At 41.1% G+C, this 17,482-nt stretch overlaps 1 protein-coding gene and 1 long non-coding RNA gene across 3 annotated transcripts in view; both read left to right on the top strand.

Annotated features, from left to right (window-relative positions):
- Positions 1-10,217, top strand: part of CCDC53 (coiled-coil domain containing 53) — a 56,810-nt gene extending 46,593 nt beyond the window's left edge. For both annotated transcript variants that reach the window (XM_005680526.3, XM_005680525.3), the window contains exon 7: positions 9,972-10,217. In XM_005680526.3, coding sequence (XP_005680583.1) covers positions 9,972-10,056 — 85 coding nt within the window. In that variant the 3' untranslated portion in view covers positions 10,057-10,217. The remainder of the gene's footprint in view (positions 1-9,971) is intronic.
- LOC108636018 overlaps positions 13,135-17,482 on the top strand; it is a 45,062-nt gene continuing 40,714 nt past the window's right edge. The window contains exon 1 of the long non-coding RNA XR_001918079.1: positions 13,135-17,175. This is a non-coding gene — a long non-coding RNA (uncharacterized LOC108636018). The remainder of the gene's footprint in view (positions 17,176-17,482) is intronic.

Raw genomic sequence — 17,482 nt, 5'->3', positions numbered from 1 at the left:
AAACTACATAGCAAGGCTAGGATTTGAACCCAATATTTATACCCACTACTAGTAGAGTACTTGCTTCTGTGGAGAATAAGGAAGACTGTGTTCCCATGTTAGCATTTTATGCAGTGGAGAATCAGTCAAAACCACTAAATGCCGTACTTAGCTCTAACACTTTATTATACTGAGTACATGTGACTTCCTCATGGGCATAATCTAAAATTTTTTTTTTATTTATTTATTTTAATTGGAGGCTAATTACTGTACAATATTGTAGTGGTTTTGCCATACACTGACATGAATCTGCCATGGGTGTGCATGTGTTCTCCATCATGAACACCCCTCCCACCTCCCTCTCCATCCCATCCCTCAGTGTCATCCCAGTGCACTAGCCCAGAGCACCCTGTCTCATGCATTGAACCTGGACTGGTGATCTGTTTCACATATGATATACATGTTTCAATGCTATTCTCTCAAATCATCCCACCCTCGCCTTCTCCCAGAGTCCAAAACACTATTCTATACAACTGTGTCTTCTTTGCTGTCTCACATATAGGGTCATTGTTATCATCTTTCTAAATTCCATATATATGCACATTAGTATACTGTATTGATGTTTTTCTTTCTGACTTACTTCACTCTGTATAATAGGCTCCAGTTTCATCCACCTCATTACAACTGATTCAAATGTATTCTTTTTAATGGCTGAGTAATATTCCATTGTGTTTATGTACCACAACTTTCTTACCCATTTGTCTGCTGATGGACATCTAGGTTGCTTCCATATCCTGGCTATTATAAACAGTGCTGCAATGAACACTGGGGTACACGTGTCTCTTTCGATTCTTGTTTCCTCGGTGCGTATGCCCAGCAGTGGGATTGCTGGGTCATCCGGCAGTCCTATTTTCAGTTTTTTAAGGAATCTCCACACTGTTCTCCATAGTGGCCGTACTAGTTTGCATTCCCACCAACAGTGTAAGAGGGTTCCCTTTTCTCCACAGCCTCTCCAGCATTTATTGCTTGTAGACTTTTGGATCGCAGCCATTCTGACCAGCGTGAGTGAGATGGTACCTCATTGTGGTTTTGATTTGCATTTCTCTGATAATGAATGATGTTGAGCATTTTTTCGTGTGTTTGTTAGCCATCTGTATGTCTTCTTTAGAGAAATGTCTGTTTGGTTCTCTTGCCCATTTTTTAATTGGGTTGTATATTTTTCTGGAATTGAGCTGCAGAAGCTGCTTATATATTTTTGAGATTAATTTTTTGTCAGTTGCTTTGTTTGCTATTATTTTCGCCCATTCTGAAGGCTGTCTTTTCACCTTGCTTATAGTTTCCTTCATTGTGCAAAAACTTTTAAGTTTAACTAGGTCCTATTTGTTTAATTTTACTTTTATTTCCATTACTCTGGGAGGTGAGTCATAGAGAATCCTGCTGTGATTTATGTCAGAGAGTGTCTTGCCTATGTTTTCCTCAAGGAGTTTTATAGTTTCTGGTCTTACGTTTAGATCTTTAATCCATTTTGAGTTTATTTTTGTGTATGGTGTTAGAAAGTGTTCTCGTTTCATTCTTTTACAAGTGGTTGACCAGTTTTCCCAGCACTGCTTGTTCAAGAGATTGTCTTTTCTCCATTGTATATTCTTGCCTCCTTTGTCAAAGATAAGGTGTCCATAGGTGCATGGATTTATCTCTGGGCTTTCTATTTTGGTCCATTGATCTATATTTCTGTCTTTGTGCCAGTACCATAGTGTTGATTCCTCTAGGTCCATATTTCCATTCGAATTGTGAAATTATTTGTTCTGGTTCTGTGGAAAAAACCATTGGTGGCTTGATAGGGATTGCATTGAATCTATAGATTGCTTTGGGTAGTATACTCATTTTCACTATATTGATTCTTCCAATCCATGAACATGGTATATTTCTCCATCTGTTTGTGTCTTCTTTGACTTCTTTCATCAGTGTTTTATAGTTTTCTATATATAGGTCTTTTGTTTCTTTAGGTAGATATAATCCCAAGTATTTTATTCTTTTTGTTGCAGTGGTGAATGGAATTGTTTCCTTAGTTTCTCTGTTTTCTCATTGTTAGTGTATAGGAATGCAAGGGATTTCTGTGTGTTAATTTTATATCCTGCAACTTTACTATATTCATTGATTAGCTCTAGTAATTTTCTCTTGGAGTCTTGAGGGTTTTCTATGTAGAGGATCATGTCATCTGCAAACAGAGTTTTACTTTTTTTTGAATCTGGATTCCTTTTATTTCTTCTTCTTCTCTGATTGCTGTGGCTAAAACTTCAACACTATGTTGAATAGTAGTGGTGAAAGTGGGCACCCTTGTCTTGTTCCTGACTTTAGGGGAAATGCTTTGAATTTTAACCTTTGAGGATAATGTTTGTTGTGGGTTTGCCATATATAGCTTTTATTGTGTTGAGGGATGGCATCACCGACTTGATGGACATGAATTTGGGTAAACTCCAGGAGTTGGTGATGGACATGGAGGCCTGGCATGCTGCGATTCATGGGGTCGCAAAGAGTCAGACACGAGTGAGCGACTGAACTGAACTGAACTGATGTTCCTTCTATTCCTGCTTTCTGGAGGGTTTTTTATCATAAATGGATGTTGAATTTTGTCAAAGGCTTTCTCTGCATCTATTGAGATAATCATATTGTTTTTATCTTTTAATTTGTTAATGTGGTGTTTTACATTGATTGATTTGTGGATATTAAAGAATCCTTGCATCCCTGGGATAAAGCCCACTTGGGCATGATGTATGATCTTTTTAATATGTTGTTGAATACTGTTTGCTAGGATTTTGTTAAGGATTTTTGCGTCTGTGTTCATCAGTGATATTGAGCTGTAGTTTTCTTTTTTTGTGGCATCTTTGTCAGGTTTTGGTATTAGGGTGATGGTGGCCTCATGGAGTGAGTTTGGAAGTTTACCTTCCTCTGCAATTTCTGAAAGAGTTTGAGGAGGATAGGTGTTAGCTCTTCTCTAAATTTTTGGTAGAATTCAGCTGTGAAGCCGTCTGGTCCTGGGCTTTTGTTTGCTGGAAGATTTCTGATTATAGTTTCAATTTCTGTGCTTGTGATGGGTCTGCTAAGATTTTGTTTCTTCCTGGTTCAGTTTTGTAAAGTTATACTTTTCTAAGAATTTGTCCATTGCTTCCAAGCCGTCCATTTTATTGGCATATAGTTGCTGATAGTATTCTCTTATGATCCTTTGTCTTTCATTGTTGTCTGTTGTGATTTCTCCACTTTCATTTCTGATTTTGTTGATCTGATTCTACTCCCTTTGTTTCTTGATGAGTCTAGCTAATGGTTTGTCAATTTTATTTATCTTCTCAAAGATAAGCTTTTGGCTTTGTTGATTTTTGCTATGGTCTCTTTTGCTTTTTTTGCATTTATTTCTGCCCTAATTTTTATGATTTCTTTCCCTCTGCTAACCCTGGGGTTCTTCATTTCTTCCCTTTCTAGTTGCTTTAGATGTAGAGTTAGGTTACTTACTTGACTTTTTTCTTGTTTCCTGAGGTAAGCTTGTATTGCTATGAACTTAGCACTGCTTTTACTGAGTCCCATAGGTTTTGGGTTATTGTGTTTTTAATTTCATTCATTTCTATACAGATTTTTATTTCTTTTTTTATTTCTTCTGTGATTTGTTGGTTATTCAGAAGGATATTGGATAGCCTCCATGTGTTGGAATTTTTAACAGTTTTTTCCCTGTACTTGACATCTAATCTTCTGCATTGTGATCAGATAAGATGCTTGGAATGATTTCAGTTTTTTTCAATTTACCAAGGCTAGATTTATGGCCCAGGATGTGTTGTATCCTGGAGAAGGTTCCCTGTGCACTTGAGAAAAAGGTGAAATTCATTCTTTTGGGGTGAAATGTCCTATAGATATCAATTAGGTCTAACTGGTCTATTGTATCATTTAAAGTTTGTGTTTCCTTGTTAATTTTCTGTTTAGTTGATCTGTCCATAGGTGTGAGTGGGGTATTAAAGTCTCCCACTATTATTGTGTTATTGTTAATTTCCCCTTTCATACTCATTAGCATTTGCCTTACATATTGCAGTGCTCCTATGTTGGGTGCATATATATTTATAATTGTTATATCTTCTTCTTGGATTGATCCTTTGATCATTATGTCGTGTCCTTCTTTGTCTCATTTCACAGACTTTACGTCAGAGTCTGTTTTATCTGATATGAGTATTGCTACTCCTGCTTTCTTTTGGTCTCCATTTCTGTGAAATATCTATTTCCAGCCCTTCACTTTCAGTCTGTATGTGTCCCTTATTTTGAGGTGGATCTCTTGTAGACAGCATATGTAGGGGTCTTGTTTTTGTATCCATTCAGCCAGTCTTTGTCTTTTGGTTGGGGCATTCAACCCATTTACATTTAAGGTAATTATTGATGAGTATGATCCCGTTGCCATTTACTTTATTGTTTGGGTTTGAGTTTACACACCCTTTCTGTGTTTCCTGTCTAGAGAAGATCCTTTAGCATTTGTTGGAGAGCTGTTTTGGTGGTGCTGAATTCTCTCAGCTTTTGCTTGTCTGTAAAGCTTTTGATTTCTCCTTCATAATTGAGTGAGATCCTTGCTGGGTACAGTAATCTGGGCTGTAGGTTTCTCTCTTTCATCACTTTAAGTATGTTCTGCCATTCCCTCCTGGCCTGAAGAGTTTCTGTTGAAAGATCAGCTGTTATCCTTAAGGGAATCCCCTTGTGTGTTATTTGTTGTTTTTCCCTTGCTGCTTTTAATATTTGTTCTTTGTGTTTTATCTTTGTTGATTTGATTAATATGTGTCTTGGGGTGAATCGCCTTTGGTTTAACCTTTTGGAACTCTCTGGGTTTCTTGGACTTGGGTGGCTATTTCCTTCCCCACTGTAGGGAAGTTTTCAACTATTATCTCCTCAAGTATTTTCTCATGGTCTTTCTTTTTGTCTTCTTCTTTTGGGACTCCTATGATTCGAATGTTGGGGTGTTTGACATTGTCCCAAAGGTGTCTGAGATTGTCCTCATTTCTTTTAATTCTTTTTTCCTCTCTGCTTCATTTATTTCCACCATTGTATCTTCCACCTCACTTATCCTATCTTCTGCCACAGTTATTCTACTATTGGTTCCCTCCAGAGTGTTTTTGATCTCATTTATTGCATTATTCATTATTGATTGACTTTTTTATTTCTTCTAGGTCCTTGTTAAACCTTTCTTGCATCTTCTCAATCCTTGTCTCCAGGCTATTTGTCTGTAACTCCATTTTGTTTTCAAGATTTTGGATCATTTTTACTATCATTATTCTGAATTCTTTATCAGATAGACTCCCTATCTCCTCCTCTTTTGTTTGATTCAGCAGGCATTTATCATGTTCCTTTACCTGCTGAGTATTTCTCTGCCTTTTCATCTTGTTTAGATTGCCTGTGTTTGGGGTGGTCTTTCTGTATTCTGGCAGTTCATGGTTCTTCTTTATTGTGGAGGTTTCTCCCTGTGGGTGGGGTTGGATGAGTGGCTTGTCAAGGTTTCCTGGTTAGGGAAGCTTGTGTTGGTGTTCTAGTGGGTGGAGCTGGATTTCTTCTCTCTGGAGTGCAATGAAGTGTCCAGTAGTGAGTTTTGAGATGTCTTGGGTTTGGTGTGGCTTTCAGCAGCCTGTATATTAAAGCTCAGGGCTATGTTCCTGTGTTGCTGGAGAACGTGCATGGTATGTCTTGCTCTGGAACTTGTTGGTTCTTGGGTGCAGCTTGGTTTCAGTGTAGGTATGGAGGCTTTTGGATGAGTTCTTATTGATTAATGTTCCGTGGAGTCAGGAGTTCTCTGGTGTTCTCAGGTTTGGGGTTTTATCTCCTGCCTTTTGTTTTCAGTCTTATTCTTACAGTAGCCTCAAGACTTCTCCATTGATAAGCACTGATGATAAAATATCTAGGTTAATGTAGAAAAGATTCTCCATAGTGAGGGACACCCAGAAAGGTTCGCTGAGTTACATGGAGAAGAGAAGAGGGAGGAGGAAGATAAAGGTGACCAGGAGGAGGAGAAGGGAATCAAAAGGGGAGAGAGCAATCTAGGCAGTAATCAAATTGAATCAGTTCTGATGAGATGGATGAAACTGGAGCCGATTATACAGAGTGAAGTAAGCCAGAAAGAAAAACACCAATACAGTATACTAACACATATATATGGAGTTTAGGAAGATGGCAATGACGACCCTGTATGCAAGACAGGAAAAAAGACACAGATGTGTATAACGGACTTCTGGACTCAGAGGGAGAGGGAGAGGGTGGGATGATTTGGGAGAGTGGCATTCTAACATGTATACTATCATGTAAGAATTGAATCGCCAGTCTATGTCTGACGCAGGATGCAGCATGCTTGGGGCTGGTGCATGGGGATGACCCAGAGGGATGTTATGGGGAGGGAGGCGGGAGGGGGGTTCATGTTTGGGAACGCATGTAAGAATTAAAGATTTAAAATAAATAAATAAATAAAATTTTAAAAAAAAATCTTAAAAAAAAAAAAAAAATCCCTATGTGCTCTCCACCACCTGGAACACCCAGAGAGGTTTACGGAGTTATATAGAGAAGAGAAGAGGGAGTAAGGAGATAGAGGTGAACAGGATAAGAAGAGAGGGGGTCAAAAGAGAGAGACAGGCCTAGCCAGTAATCAGTTCCCTAAGTGTTCTCCACAGCCCGGAATACCCAAAGAAATTCAGAGTTGAGTAGAGAAGAGAAGGGGAGAGGGAGGAGATAGAGGTGACCTAGGGGTGAAAAAGAGTCAAAAGGGGGAGAGGGCAATCAAGCCAGTAATCACACTCCTAAGTAAAAATGGGTACTGAAAATTGGATTCTTAAAGGTACAAAATTGATAACAAATACCAAAAAGCAAAGATTAAAAATCTAGAGTAGAGGTTGCTGCTGCTGCTAAGTCACGTCAGTCGTGTCCAACTCTGTGCGACCCCATAGACGGCAGCCCACCAGGCTCCGCCGTCCCTGGGATTCTCCAGGCAAGAACACTGGAGTGGGTTGCCATTTCCTTCTCCAGTGCATGAAAGTGGAAAGTGAAAGTGAAGTCGTTCAGTCATGTCTGACTCCTAGCGACCCCATGGACTGCAGCCTGCCAGGCTCCTCCGTCCATGGGATTTTCTAGGCAAGAGTACTGGAGTGGGGTGCCGTTGCCTTCTCCGAGAGTAGAGGTTAGACTCTCAAAAATACAATATTAAAAAAACAAAATCGCAAAAATTATATTTAAAAAATAGATGAAATTTGCTTTAAAAATAGGGTCCTTTTTTCTTGAAAGGTAATAGTAGGTTATAAAATGAAAATTAATAATAAAGGACTTACAATTTTTTTAATTAAAAAAATGAAAATAGAAAAATATATCTAGGAATTTCTCTGGAGCTGTTGTGGGCAGTGTGGGGTCAGTTCAGTTTCAGATAGTTCCTTGTTCCAACTTATACTTCTCAAGGTCTATAAGTCCCTTCCAATGTAGTTGGTGCTAACTACAGGGTTTTAATCTGTTGAACCTGTCACTTCCAAAGCGGTTCCCTCTGTTTATTTTGGCTTCTTCTGTTTGCAAGTTTCCGGTGTCTAATTTCCACCCTGACACAAGGGGATGGTGGTGATCACTTATTTAGGCTCACTTGTTCGGTCATCCTGTGGGGAGGGAGGAACACTGCAAACAAATAGCACTGGTGTGTGTGGGGAGTGCTCGCATTGTCACGGCCACACTGGGTTTGCCCCAGCTCATGGCGTGTGTGCTTTCCCAATCTACACTGCTCAGACTCCAGGTTGCTCTGCAGGCGAACTGTCTAAAGCGGGCCCTGGGTTGCATGCACTTCCCAGGTCTAAGCCGCCCAGGCTCAGGTTCAGGTTCTCGGGTACTCCACAAAGGCGGAGACTCAGTTGGGCCTGCGTTTTGTGCCTTTCCTAGGTCCAAGCAGCTCAGGTGACCAGGTGCTTGGCGAGCGCACTCTCCCCAGGTGGGGCGGGGCGTCTTGTCTCCTCCCCAGTCCCAGCCGCTCGGTTTCCTGGGCGCACAGCCGCAGCACCACCTCAAGTGTGCTGTGTGTCTCCTCTGGGGAACTGATCTCTGGCTGTGACCTTCCTGGCGGATGTCAACTGTCCAGGATCCCAGGAAGACTTGGTTAGCAACTGGGAGCCTACTCACAGTTTGGTAGAGGATGCCATCTCTGGGGCCGAGATTGCTCCTTTCTGGCTCTGGCTATTGCCCGCCTGCCTCCCTGCCTCCAGCAGGCAATGGGCCAGTCCAAAGACGGCTAGCTCTCCTGTGGTATTAGCTCAGTCCTTTGTTCTGTGACCGGGCGGCAGTGCCTTAGGTTAGAGCTTTTCATGGGAAAGTTCTCTCTTTTTTTCCTCTCTCTCTGGCTGTCACACTGTTTGCATTGCTATCTCACCTTAGCTCCTTCACATTGGCCTCAGGGCATTCAGGCTCAGGCCCTACCCTAAACCTGTTCAGCACCCCCTTGCTGGTGGCAGATGCGAGTATCTAGGCTACTTCTCCACTGGGAGTTGCCGTTAGGCACGTAATCTGTGGGTTTTATTCATTTTTCCTCCCAGTTATGTTGCCCTCTGAGATTCCAAAACTCCCCACAGACCTGCCAGGGAGAGGGTTTTCTGATGTTTGGAAACTTCTCCTCTTTTAAGACTCCCTCCCCGGAATAGGTCTCCATCCCTAACTCTTTTGTCTCTCTTTTTATCTTTTATATTCTGTCCTACCTCATTTTGAAGACAACGGGCTGCCTTTCTGGGTGCCTGGTGTCCTCTGCCAATGTTCAGAAGTTGTTTTGTGGAATTTGCTCAGCGTTCAAATTATCTTTCAATGAATTTGTGGGGGAGAAAGTGGTCTCCCTGTCCTATTCCTCCACCATCTTAGGACTGCCCCCCCATAATCTAAAATTGTACAGCAGAGCAAAGGGGTTTATATTTGACCCATTGCTAAGGAGCAGTGCCAGCATTTCTTCTGTTTCATAGCACAACACACATGGTATTAAAAACTAAGTCAGAATTTGGCCATGATTCATAATAACTAATAACATAATTCATAATAAGTTAGTAGGAGACTATACATTTTATTTTAGCAATAATTATTATATTTGTGGCAAAAAGTTTTGTTTGTTGGTATCTTAAATCTTATTAAGAATCAAGGAGCCTGAGAGAAAAATAAGTTTTGTAGCTTTTAATTACTGAAACAGAGCCGCTGTATTAGTCTTCCTTTCCCTCTTAGTTTCCCCCAGGTATACTTTGCTTAATTTGCTTTCTTGGTTAGAGTGAATAGGTGCTAAGTGATAGTGCTGCCACATTGATTAAATGATTTATTAACAAACACTATGGAACTTATCAAGTTGACTGTTTTCAATGACACCAATAAAAGACATTATTTTTATGAACTAATTCTTCTTATGTTTATCTGATGATAAAGCATATAAGTGAAAACACTCAGCAGACATTAAGAACCACCTTTGAACAGTCACTCTCCTCCCCTACAAGATTTCTGTATTGTCTGTGTTTCTTACTGGCCGTTCTTGAAATCTCTTCCGTTTTTAAATTACTCCCTTCAGCTTTCCTGAACATGAAGGTTTTCTTTTTTTTTCCCCACTTCTAGCTTTTCTCTCTCTGTACCTTACGGACACTTGGAGGCTGCAAGGATTTAGCACTGGTCATGCCAGCCTCTCCAGATCACATCTCTGTCTGTCATTGGGTCTCCGTGGTAATGAGAAGCAGAAAGTGCTGAAGTAGCACACTGTGTAAGGACTGGCAGGAGGAAGTGGTGCCATGGCCTGTACAGGAATAGCACTGAATCCCCATGGTACTGGAGAAGCCTGCGAGAAGCATGCTGTGGTAGAGAGCAGGGGGCTCTCAGTTAGGGATGCAGACTTGGCAGATTTATTAGCAGCAATATTCTAGGATGAACCTAATTTACAGTTAGTGATTTTTTTTTCAACTGGAAAAACCGTTAAATTTCTTTTTTTTTTTTTCCTTCTCTTTCAGGAGGCCAGATGCTCCAGTGCCTGATGGTGAAGGTGAAAAAAACACAGAAGAAAGTTCAGATAGCGAATCTTCTTTTAGTGACTAAGCTTAATTTTCATAACAATTACATATACACGTGTTAGTACACCTTTACATTCTATAAGACAGCATGAACTAATTCTTAGTTATAAAAACATCAAGTGGCTACAGATCTGCCACCAAGCTTCCTCTGTGTTAAAAAATAAATAAATAAAGCATTTATAATAAGCTGGCAGTATGTCTTGTTACCAAAATAAAGGTCCCTGCTGAGAAATAGAATAGCCTAAAGAAAGTACTAAGATGGAGTATTTCAGAGATGCAAGGAGCATGTAGAATGAAGTCAGTGTGAGGTTAGTGTTCAAAAATAGACTCAATGCAAAAAAAAAGTGAATTTGGCAAAGTGAATGATTCAATTTTTGTGAATACTTTAGCATGATAAGTATGATGTACACTTGTATCATAAGAGTTGTTAAATTTCTGTCAGAAATTAATACTGGATTGAAATTTTTGTGACAACTGGAAGCTTATATATCATGTTTATTGTGGGTCTGGAACTTACTGGTAGTATTTATTAGCATGTAAAGCTTTTCGCAGCTTGTGCATTAGTTAGATATACCATCAAAGTCAGATATTTGTCATCAGATAGAAATTAAATTGTAGGTAGTTTCAGTGTGGTTCAGAGTGAGCTGACGGCAGAAGCTGACAAAAGGATGTGATGTGGGACAAAAGAAGTGTTTTCTGCTGTCTACCCCTTGCCCATTCAGAATCAAGTCCCATGTTAAGTCTACCCATCACCATATCTTCAAAGTGATGAGCAGTCACAGTCTATTGAAGACTACCCAGGAGGATTAGTGAGACAAGCTATAGTTCCTGTTGCCACAACTGAACCAAAGACCAAAACTCATATTCATCATCTCCTTCCTGCACTACCAATTTGAGACTTTGCTTGCTCTCTTCCAGAAATTCAGCAGGTCTAGTTTAGCTGCCTGGTAGAGTGATCCAGACCTTCATCCTTTCAGAGATCTAGCGCCTTGGTTACTGTGCCCCTTTACAGTTACCACATTTGTCTGTTTGCTATTCACACCAGGCATGGAAGCATCAGGAATCAGGCAAATCACTGAATTGCATGAGTTCCAGATACATCTTCCTTGTTTCATTTTGTAGTTGTAATCTTAGCTCCTCGTTAACCAACACATTAACTCCCTTTTTTTTTTTTTTTGCTTGTTGCCCCAGAGACATGAGCAGTCCAGCAGGATCAGTTGGCAGAAGTTCTGTTTAAATCTTACTGTGCTTCTTGATAGAAATGTGCTAGCTTTTTCCTGTTCCCTGGAAATAACCTCCAATCCCAAGGTCAAGGTGACCACCTTGGTAACCTCCAAGGTGGTAAGGGTGGGAAGCACCATTATGCCTGTAGGTCACTGAGAATGCTGGAGGGCCAGTCCCCTTGGCTCTTCGCTGCATGAATCCTAGCAGCTGGGGACGTGGAATCACATACTGGCTTTTGGTACAGTGCATGTATCCCATCCTGAGAAACAGCACCCCAACCCTGCAGGCTGCCGTCTCCAAGCTGGTATCTAAGCAGACGCTGCAATAGTTCATTTTGTGGTTCCTTTTTGACTGCTTCCAGATAACGCTGTATATGTTAGGATCATGGATCCAGTAATTCATGTTGCTCTTCATTTGCCACAAAATAGTTCCTTGATCTGAGGTGAGGTAATGCAAGATACCATGTTGGTAATAGTCATTCTGTAGACTATCAGTTATGATGACAGAGGGACTGATGAAAGGGAAAACAAGAATGCAAATTAATTACAATGGGAGAGAATTGCTTCCTCCTCCAAGATGGAAGAAAATTAATGCAAATAACTTGCTCCATAGTGACTAATTTATCTTCTGGAGTGTTACAAAATCACTGGTCTCTACTGCTGACAGGTCGCATATTCAGTAGTGGCAAAACTACATTCAGTTCAATTCAGTTCAGTTCAGTCGCTCAGTCGCGTCTGACTCTTTGCGACCCCATGAATCGCAGCACGCCAGGCCTCCCTGTCCATCACCATCTCTCAGAGTTCACTCAGACTCAGGTCCATCGAGTCGGTGATGCCATCCAGCCATCTCATCCTCTGTCATCCCCTTTTCCTCCTGCCCCAAATCCCTCCCAGCATCAGAGTCTTTTCCAATGAGTCAACTCTTCGCATGAAGTGGCCAAAGTACTGGAGTTTCAGCTTTAGCATCATTCCTTCCAAAGAACACCCAGGGCTGGTCTCCTTTAGGATGGACTGGTTGGATCTCCCTGCAGTCCAAGGGACTCTCAAGAGTCTTCTCCAACACCACAGTTCAAAGGCGCTCAGCTTTCTTCACAGTCCAACTCTCACATCCATACGTGACTACTGGAAAAACCATAGCCTTGACTAAATGGACCTTTGTTGGCAAAGTAATGTCTCTGCTTTTGAATATGCTATCTAGCTTGGTCATAACTTTTCTTCCAAGGAGGAAGCGTCTTTTAATTTCATGGCTGCAGTCACCATCTGCAGTGATTTTGGAGCCCAAAAAAATAAAGTCTGACACTGTTTCCACTGTTTCCCCATCTATTTCCCATGAAGTGATGGCACCAGATGCCATGATCTTCGTTTTCTGAAAGTTGAGCTTTAAGCCAGCTTTTTCACTCTCCTCTTTCACTTTCATCAAGAGGCTTTTTAGTTCCTCTTCACTTTCTGCCATGAGGGTGGTGTCATCTGCATATCTGAGGTTATTGATATTTCTCCTGGCAATCTTGATTCCAGCTTGAGCTTCTTCCAGCCCAGTATTTCTCATGATGTACACTGTTTGTAAGTTAAATAAGCAGGGTGACAATATACAGCCTTGACATACTCCTTTTCCTATTTGGAACCAGTCTATTGTTCCATGTCCAGTTCTAACTCTTGCTTCCTGACCTGCATACAGATTTCTCAAGAGGCAGGTCAGGTGCTCTGGTATTCCCATCTCTTTCAGAATTTTCCACAGTTGATTGTGATCCACACAGTCAAAGGCTTTGGCATAGTCAATAAAGCAGAAATAGATGTTTTCCTGGAACTCTCCTGCTTTTTCAATGATCCAGCGGATGTTGGCAATTTGATCTCTGGTTCCTCTGCCTTTTCTAAAACCAGCTTGAACATCTAGAAGTTCACCGTTCACTTATTGCTGAAGCCTGGCTTAGCGTTAGAGAAAGCCCAAGTTGTTGGATTCATGCATAACCTCTGTCTCTACCATCATACTTACTTCACTTAATGGGTTTATTGTGGAAGCCTCAAGTGGTCAAGGACAAGGCTGGCTGAAATCTACTGAAAGAATCATCCTGTCCACCTAATCTTTGCCTCCTCAGCTGAGTACTCTTTTGTTGACATTCCATGATACAAAAATCTACACACTTTCCTTTAAAAAGTTATAGAAAAATTCATATTTATCCTTAACTCAGGCCACATCTTTCTCCATCACCGTGAATGACCCAAGTACACTATCTGAAGCTGTGTCTGTCAGGAAGATTTTTTTCCCAATCACTAATCCTAGCCACCTCTGAGAGAGGCTAAGTGTAAAAACCAGCCATTTTTGACTCACACCAAGATATCAAACTGGTCCACCCAAGAACAAGGCCCAAATTTTCCTTCTCTGCCATCTGCTATTTAATACCTCAGCAGTACCCTTACTTCTTTACTTCTCCTTGTCTCCATACCCTTTCTCATAAAATTCCATTACCTTTGCTTTCTGGGTGGAACATTCTGCCTCACTTGAGACTTTGAACTTAGACATGTGATTTCTTTGGGTCAATAGAATGTTAATAAATCTGATCCAAGCAAAAACTTGAAAAATACTTGAGTGATTGGTCTGCCTTCTCTCATGCTTCTGCCACTGATATGGAAACATGACTGGGATAATCTGATGGAGAAAGAGATGTGTGGAGCAGAACTAAGTTGTTCTAGTGACTTAGCAGCTAATCCCAGGATGTGAGAAAGCCCAGCCAAGATCAGAAAATCCCCCTAGCCAATTCCCAGCTGGCCCTTGACTCCTCAATAATGAATGCTCATGGTGGAGTATCAAAGATTTTTTTGGTTATTACAAAATATTGCAGCAATAAATACTGATACAACCGACCATAGGGGATTCTCCATGGATCACAGGAGTAGGTTAAGGAGCTACATCACTGCATGAGAAGTAAATGATACGGGAACCTAGGCTACTGTCTATGTAACTTACATGTGCCCTCTGGACTTGCTCAGGCTTGATCCCAGATATATCATTTGCATCAAATAATGGATTGTTACTGTTACTATCTGACCTTATGATTTGATGAACCTGACACCTAGCTCATGATGCGTAGCTCTGGTTCATAACTTGATGTCATATGGGAGCAGATTCTGAGAGTCTGTTAGGCATAGAGGCATGCCAAGGGTTGCTTTTCAAACAATGAGAGGGCAGGCCTTTATTCCAGAACCTAATGGCTGTACTGTTAGTCTTCCGTTGGAGCTTGTCAGAGATGCCATAAAATGTCCTACCACATATATTTGTAGCATTGATACTCTGTCATATAGCCTGAGCAGGAGAGCCACTTGCATCACAGCCTGAGCCTGCAGCAGAGTACTCTCTCTTGCTCTGAGTCCCACTTCAAATGAGAAGCTTCCACTCTTCCCCAAATATTGAATGAGAGCAGCATTTAACTTCAAGAGTCAAAGTTACCGTCTTAATGGTAGAGAGTTCAAGTTCAATAACTTATCCTTAACTTGGAGGGCATGTCCCAGCATCCTCCAGACCATTGGACCCCTAAAATCTGCAGGGTCTGAATCTTCCATTCTCTGGCTTGTGTGTGTCTTATAGAGCACCAGGAGTCTTTTCCACTTCCTTTTCACCAGATCTGATTAGCCTGATTTATCAGCATAGGGGAACAGAATGAGGTTCTGTGGAATAACAAGATGAACAAGATACCTGCAGACGTCCCTGTGGAAGAGAGAAGAGTAGAGTGACAATACATTAACATGCATTGTGCTATCCTTCCTATGTTAATATAGCACTTTTGATGTTCTTAATGATTGGAAAAAAAAAAAAAGTTTGTCAAATCAGCAACCACATGCCATGCCAGAGCTTGCATTGATACATTCCAGAAAAAAGTATATTAACTGTCATGGCAGCCACGATCAGTTCTGACACTTTGTTGAGTTTATGGTAGTCAGCTGTCTCCTACCATGATGCTTGTGGTTTGAGCAGGGGCCTTACAGGTGAATGCAGAAGGTACCACCTCTGCATTCTTTACGTCTTTGAAGGTGGTGCCCATCTCTGCAGTTCTACTCAGAGTGCAATATTGGTTTTGGATGACTATCTTACCTGGGGGAAAGGAGTACAATTTTAGGGATTTCTGCCTGATCCTCCCCACCATATGAATTTTATTCCACATGGCAGGGAACCAATGTAAAACTGTTAAGAAAATTTCAGGGACCCATCTGACTGCTACAGGGACCCATCTGGGACTTCATTTATTACCTGGCATCTGTAAGTTCCCACTCTTAAGTGTGGGACATGACATTTTAGATCACTTGGTATCAAGTCAATTCAGCCCTCTTATCCAACTACCTTTGAAATGATTGCATTGTAAAGTTACTTTGATAAGTTGTTTATGGTACTCTAGAGAAAGTGGGCAAATATTTATTCTATATATTTGTAGTGGCTTAGATAGCATCCTTCAAAGAGCACTGGCCACCTTTTCAACCGATGGACATAAAATAATAGTTATAGGATAACACTTTTCCATTATATAACAGTTGACATCAATTTTCTGCTAACCAGCTCTTGATTTTTTGGGTTTTATAAGTAAAACTACACTCTAGTCTACTGCCTTCCACCTTGAACATGAGGTACACTGTGCTCCCTGCACATCAAGGAACCTCAGTTGCCCCTTCAGCTTTGCTGCTACTTTGCCAGAGATATTTGGGATACTACCTGCCCCTGCCATTACTCTATCATCTCAATTAATGCAAGAGAGCCCAATCTTGTGACATCATTTCCAACTGTGAATTCCGGTCTAGATAATTCTAATTTTCTCAATGATATTGTTGCCATTCTCATTAATACAGTCTTTAATGCCTTAGTAAACAGAGTAGTCTCTGGGCTCTTCCTGGGAAAACAGTAGGCTAGTTTTCTCAACACATGACATAAATCCATTCTAACATTCCTGCCTCTTCTTTAGTACTTTGACAAGGCAATTCCAGCATCTCCATCTCATTTGGTGTAGGCCACCAAATTTCAAGAAGCCATTCCAATACCCTGTTAGCACCTACTGTCCTTGCCAGGTTGTTAAATCTTAAATCATAAGAGAGTGTTCCCATATCAATAAACTCTCCTCTATCCAGTCTTGTATTCTGCCACTCTGGTCCAGCACATTCAAGATCTGTTCCCACACATGTTCTCCAAACTCCTGCCAGTAATTATTAGCCAGTTCCTACAGTTCTTTCAGTAAAAGCTATCTGTTCCCAAATCAAGAACTATGTTTTCTCTCTCAGCTCAGACTTGGCATTAGTTATTCTTCTCATGGCAATGGGAGGAAAATAGTCCACTTTTGAGGTCATCAGAGTCATCTTATAAGACATCTACTTCAGGTGGCCACTGCATAGTCTCCAGCTATGGGGAGGCTGCTCTTCTCTAGAGAGAGAGAATGAGCTGCTTTGTCTGGTGTGGAAGATTCAGAGAAAACCAGGAATTCAAGCTGTTCAAGTACATCTCCCAAAATCATCTTAACCCAAGCGTCAGTCCCTGTCCTTTGCTATCAGAGCTATGATACTTGCAAAGGAGACTTGTGCAAGCTGCAAATTTCATCTCCTTTGAAGCTCTGCCACCCTTAAAATTACACTCTGAGCCTGATTATCACTATGGAAGTCCTATGGCTAAGGAGATATTGGTCACTAAACACTGCCAAGATGACCTTCTGGCTTTCAGTGTGCCCTAATTTGACAGTTGGCTGATCAGAATTTGTTACTTTCTTTTTGCAAGGCTTCCAAGACAGTTAACAAATGCTAACAAATTCCAAAGTCCTTTACCCCCAAAACATTCTAGGGACAGAGATACTGGATAACCCATTTCTTCTTGTTTCATTCCATCCCAGGTGAGATTCCCAGGAACTGAGATGCAGGCCAGGGATTACCACCACCCTGCTTATCCTATCAGTGAGGTAAGTGATCCCATTCCAGAATCCCATCCTCATGGTCTGTTGTGAGGATCACTCTCAAACCAAAGTCGTGTGTTATAGTCCTCCAAAACGGACCTTGAGACAAACATTTGGGTACAAGTAGTTGATCTGGGAATTAATTCTAGGGAGTAGGAGGGCAGGAAGAATGAGAGAGGGAAGAAAATGTAACACAAGGATGTATTATCAAGATATCTGTTGGGAGTGTTTGGGACTTGATTCCAGGACAAGGACCTATTTATTTATATATTGGCTGTGCCGGCTCTTCGTTGCTGCCTGGGCTTTCATCTAG

Source organism: Capra hircus, chromosome 5 (assembly GCF_001704415.2).
Source record: "Capra hircus breed San Clemente chromosome 5, ASM170441v1, whole genome shotgun sequence".
Taxonomy (NCBI): Eukaryota; Metazoa; Chordata; class Mammalia; order Artiodactyla; family Bovidae; genus Capra; species Capra hircus.
The sequence above is the reverse complement of the archived record's forward strand: the minus strand, read 5'-3'. Positions and strand labels throughout refer to the sequence as shown.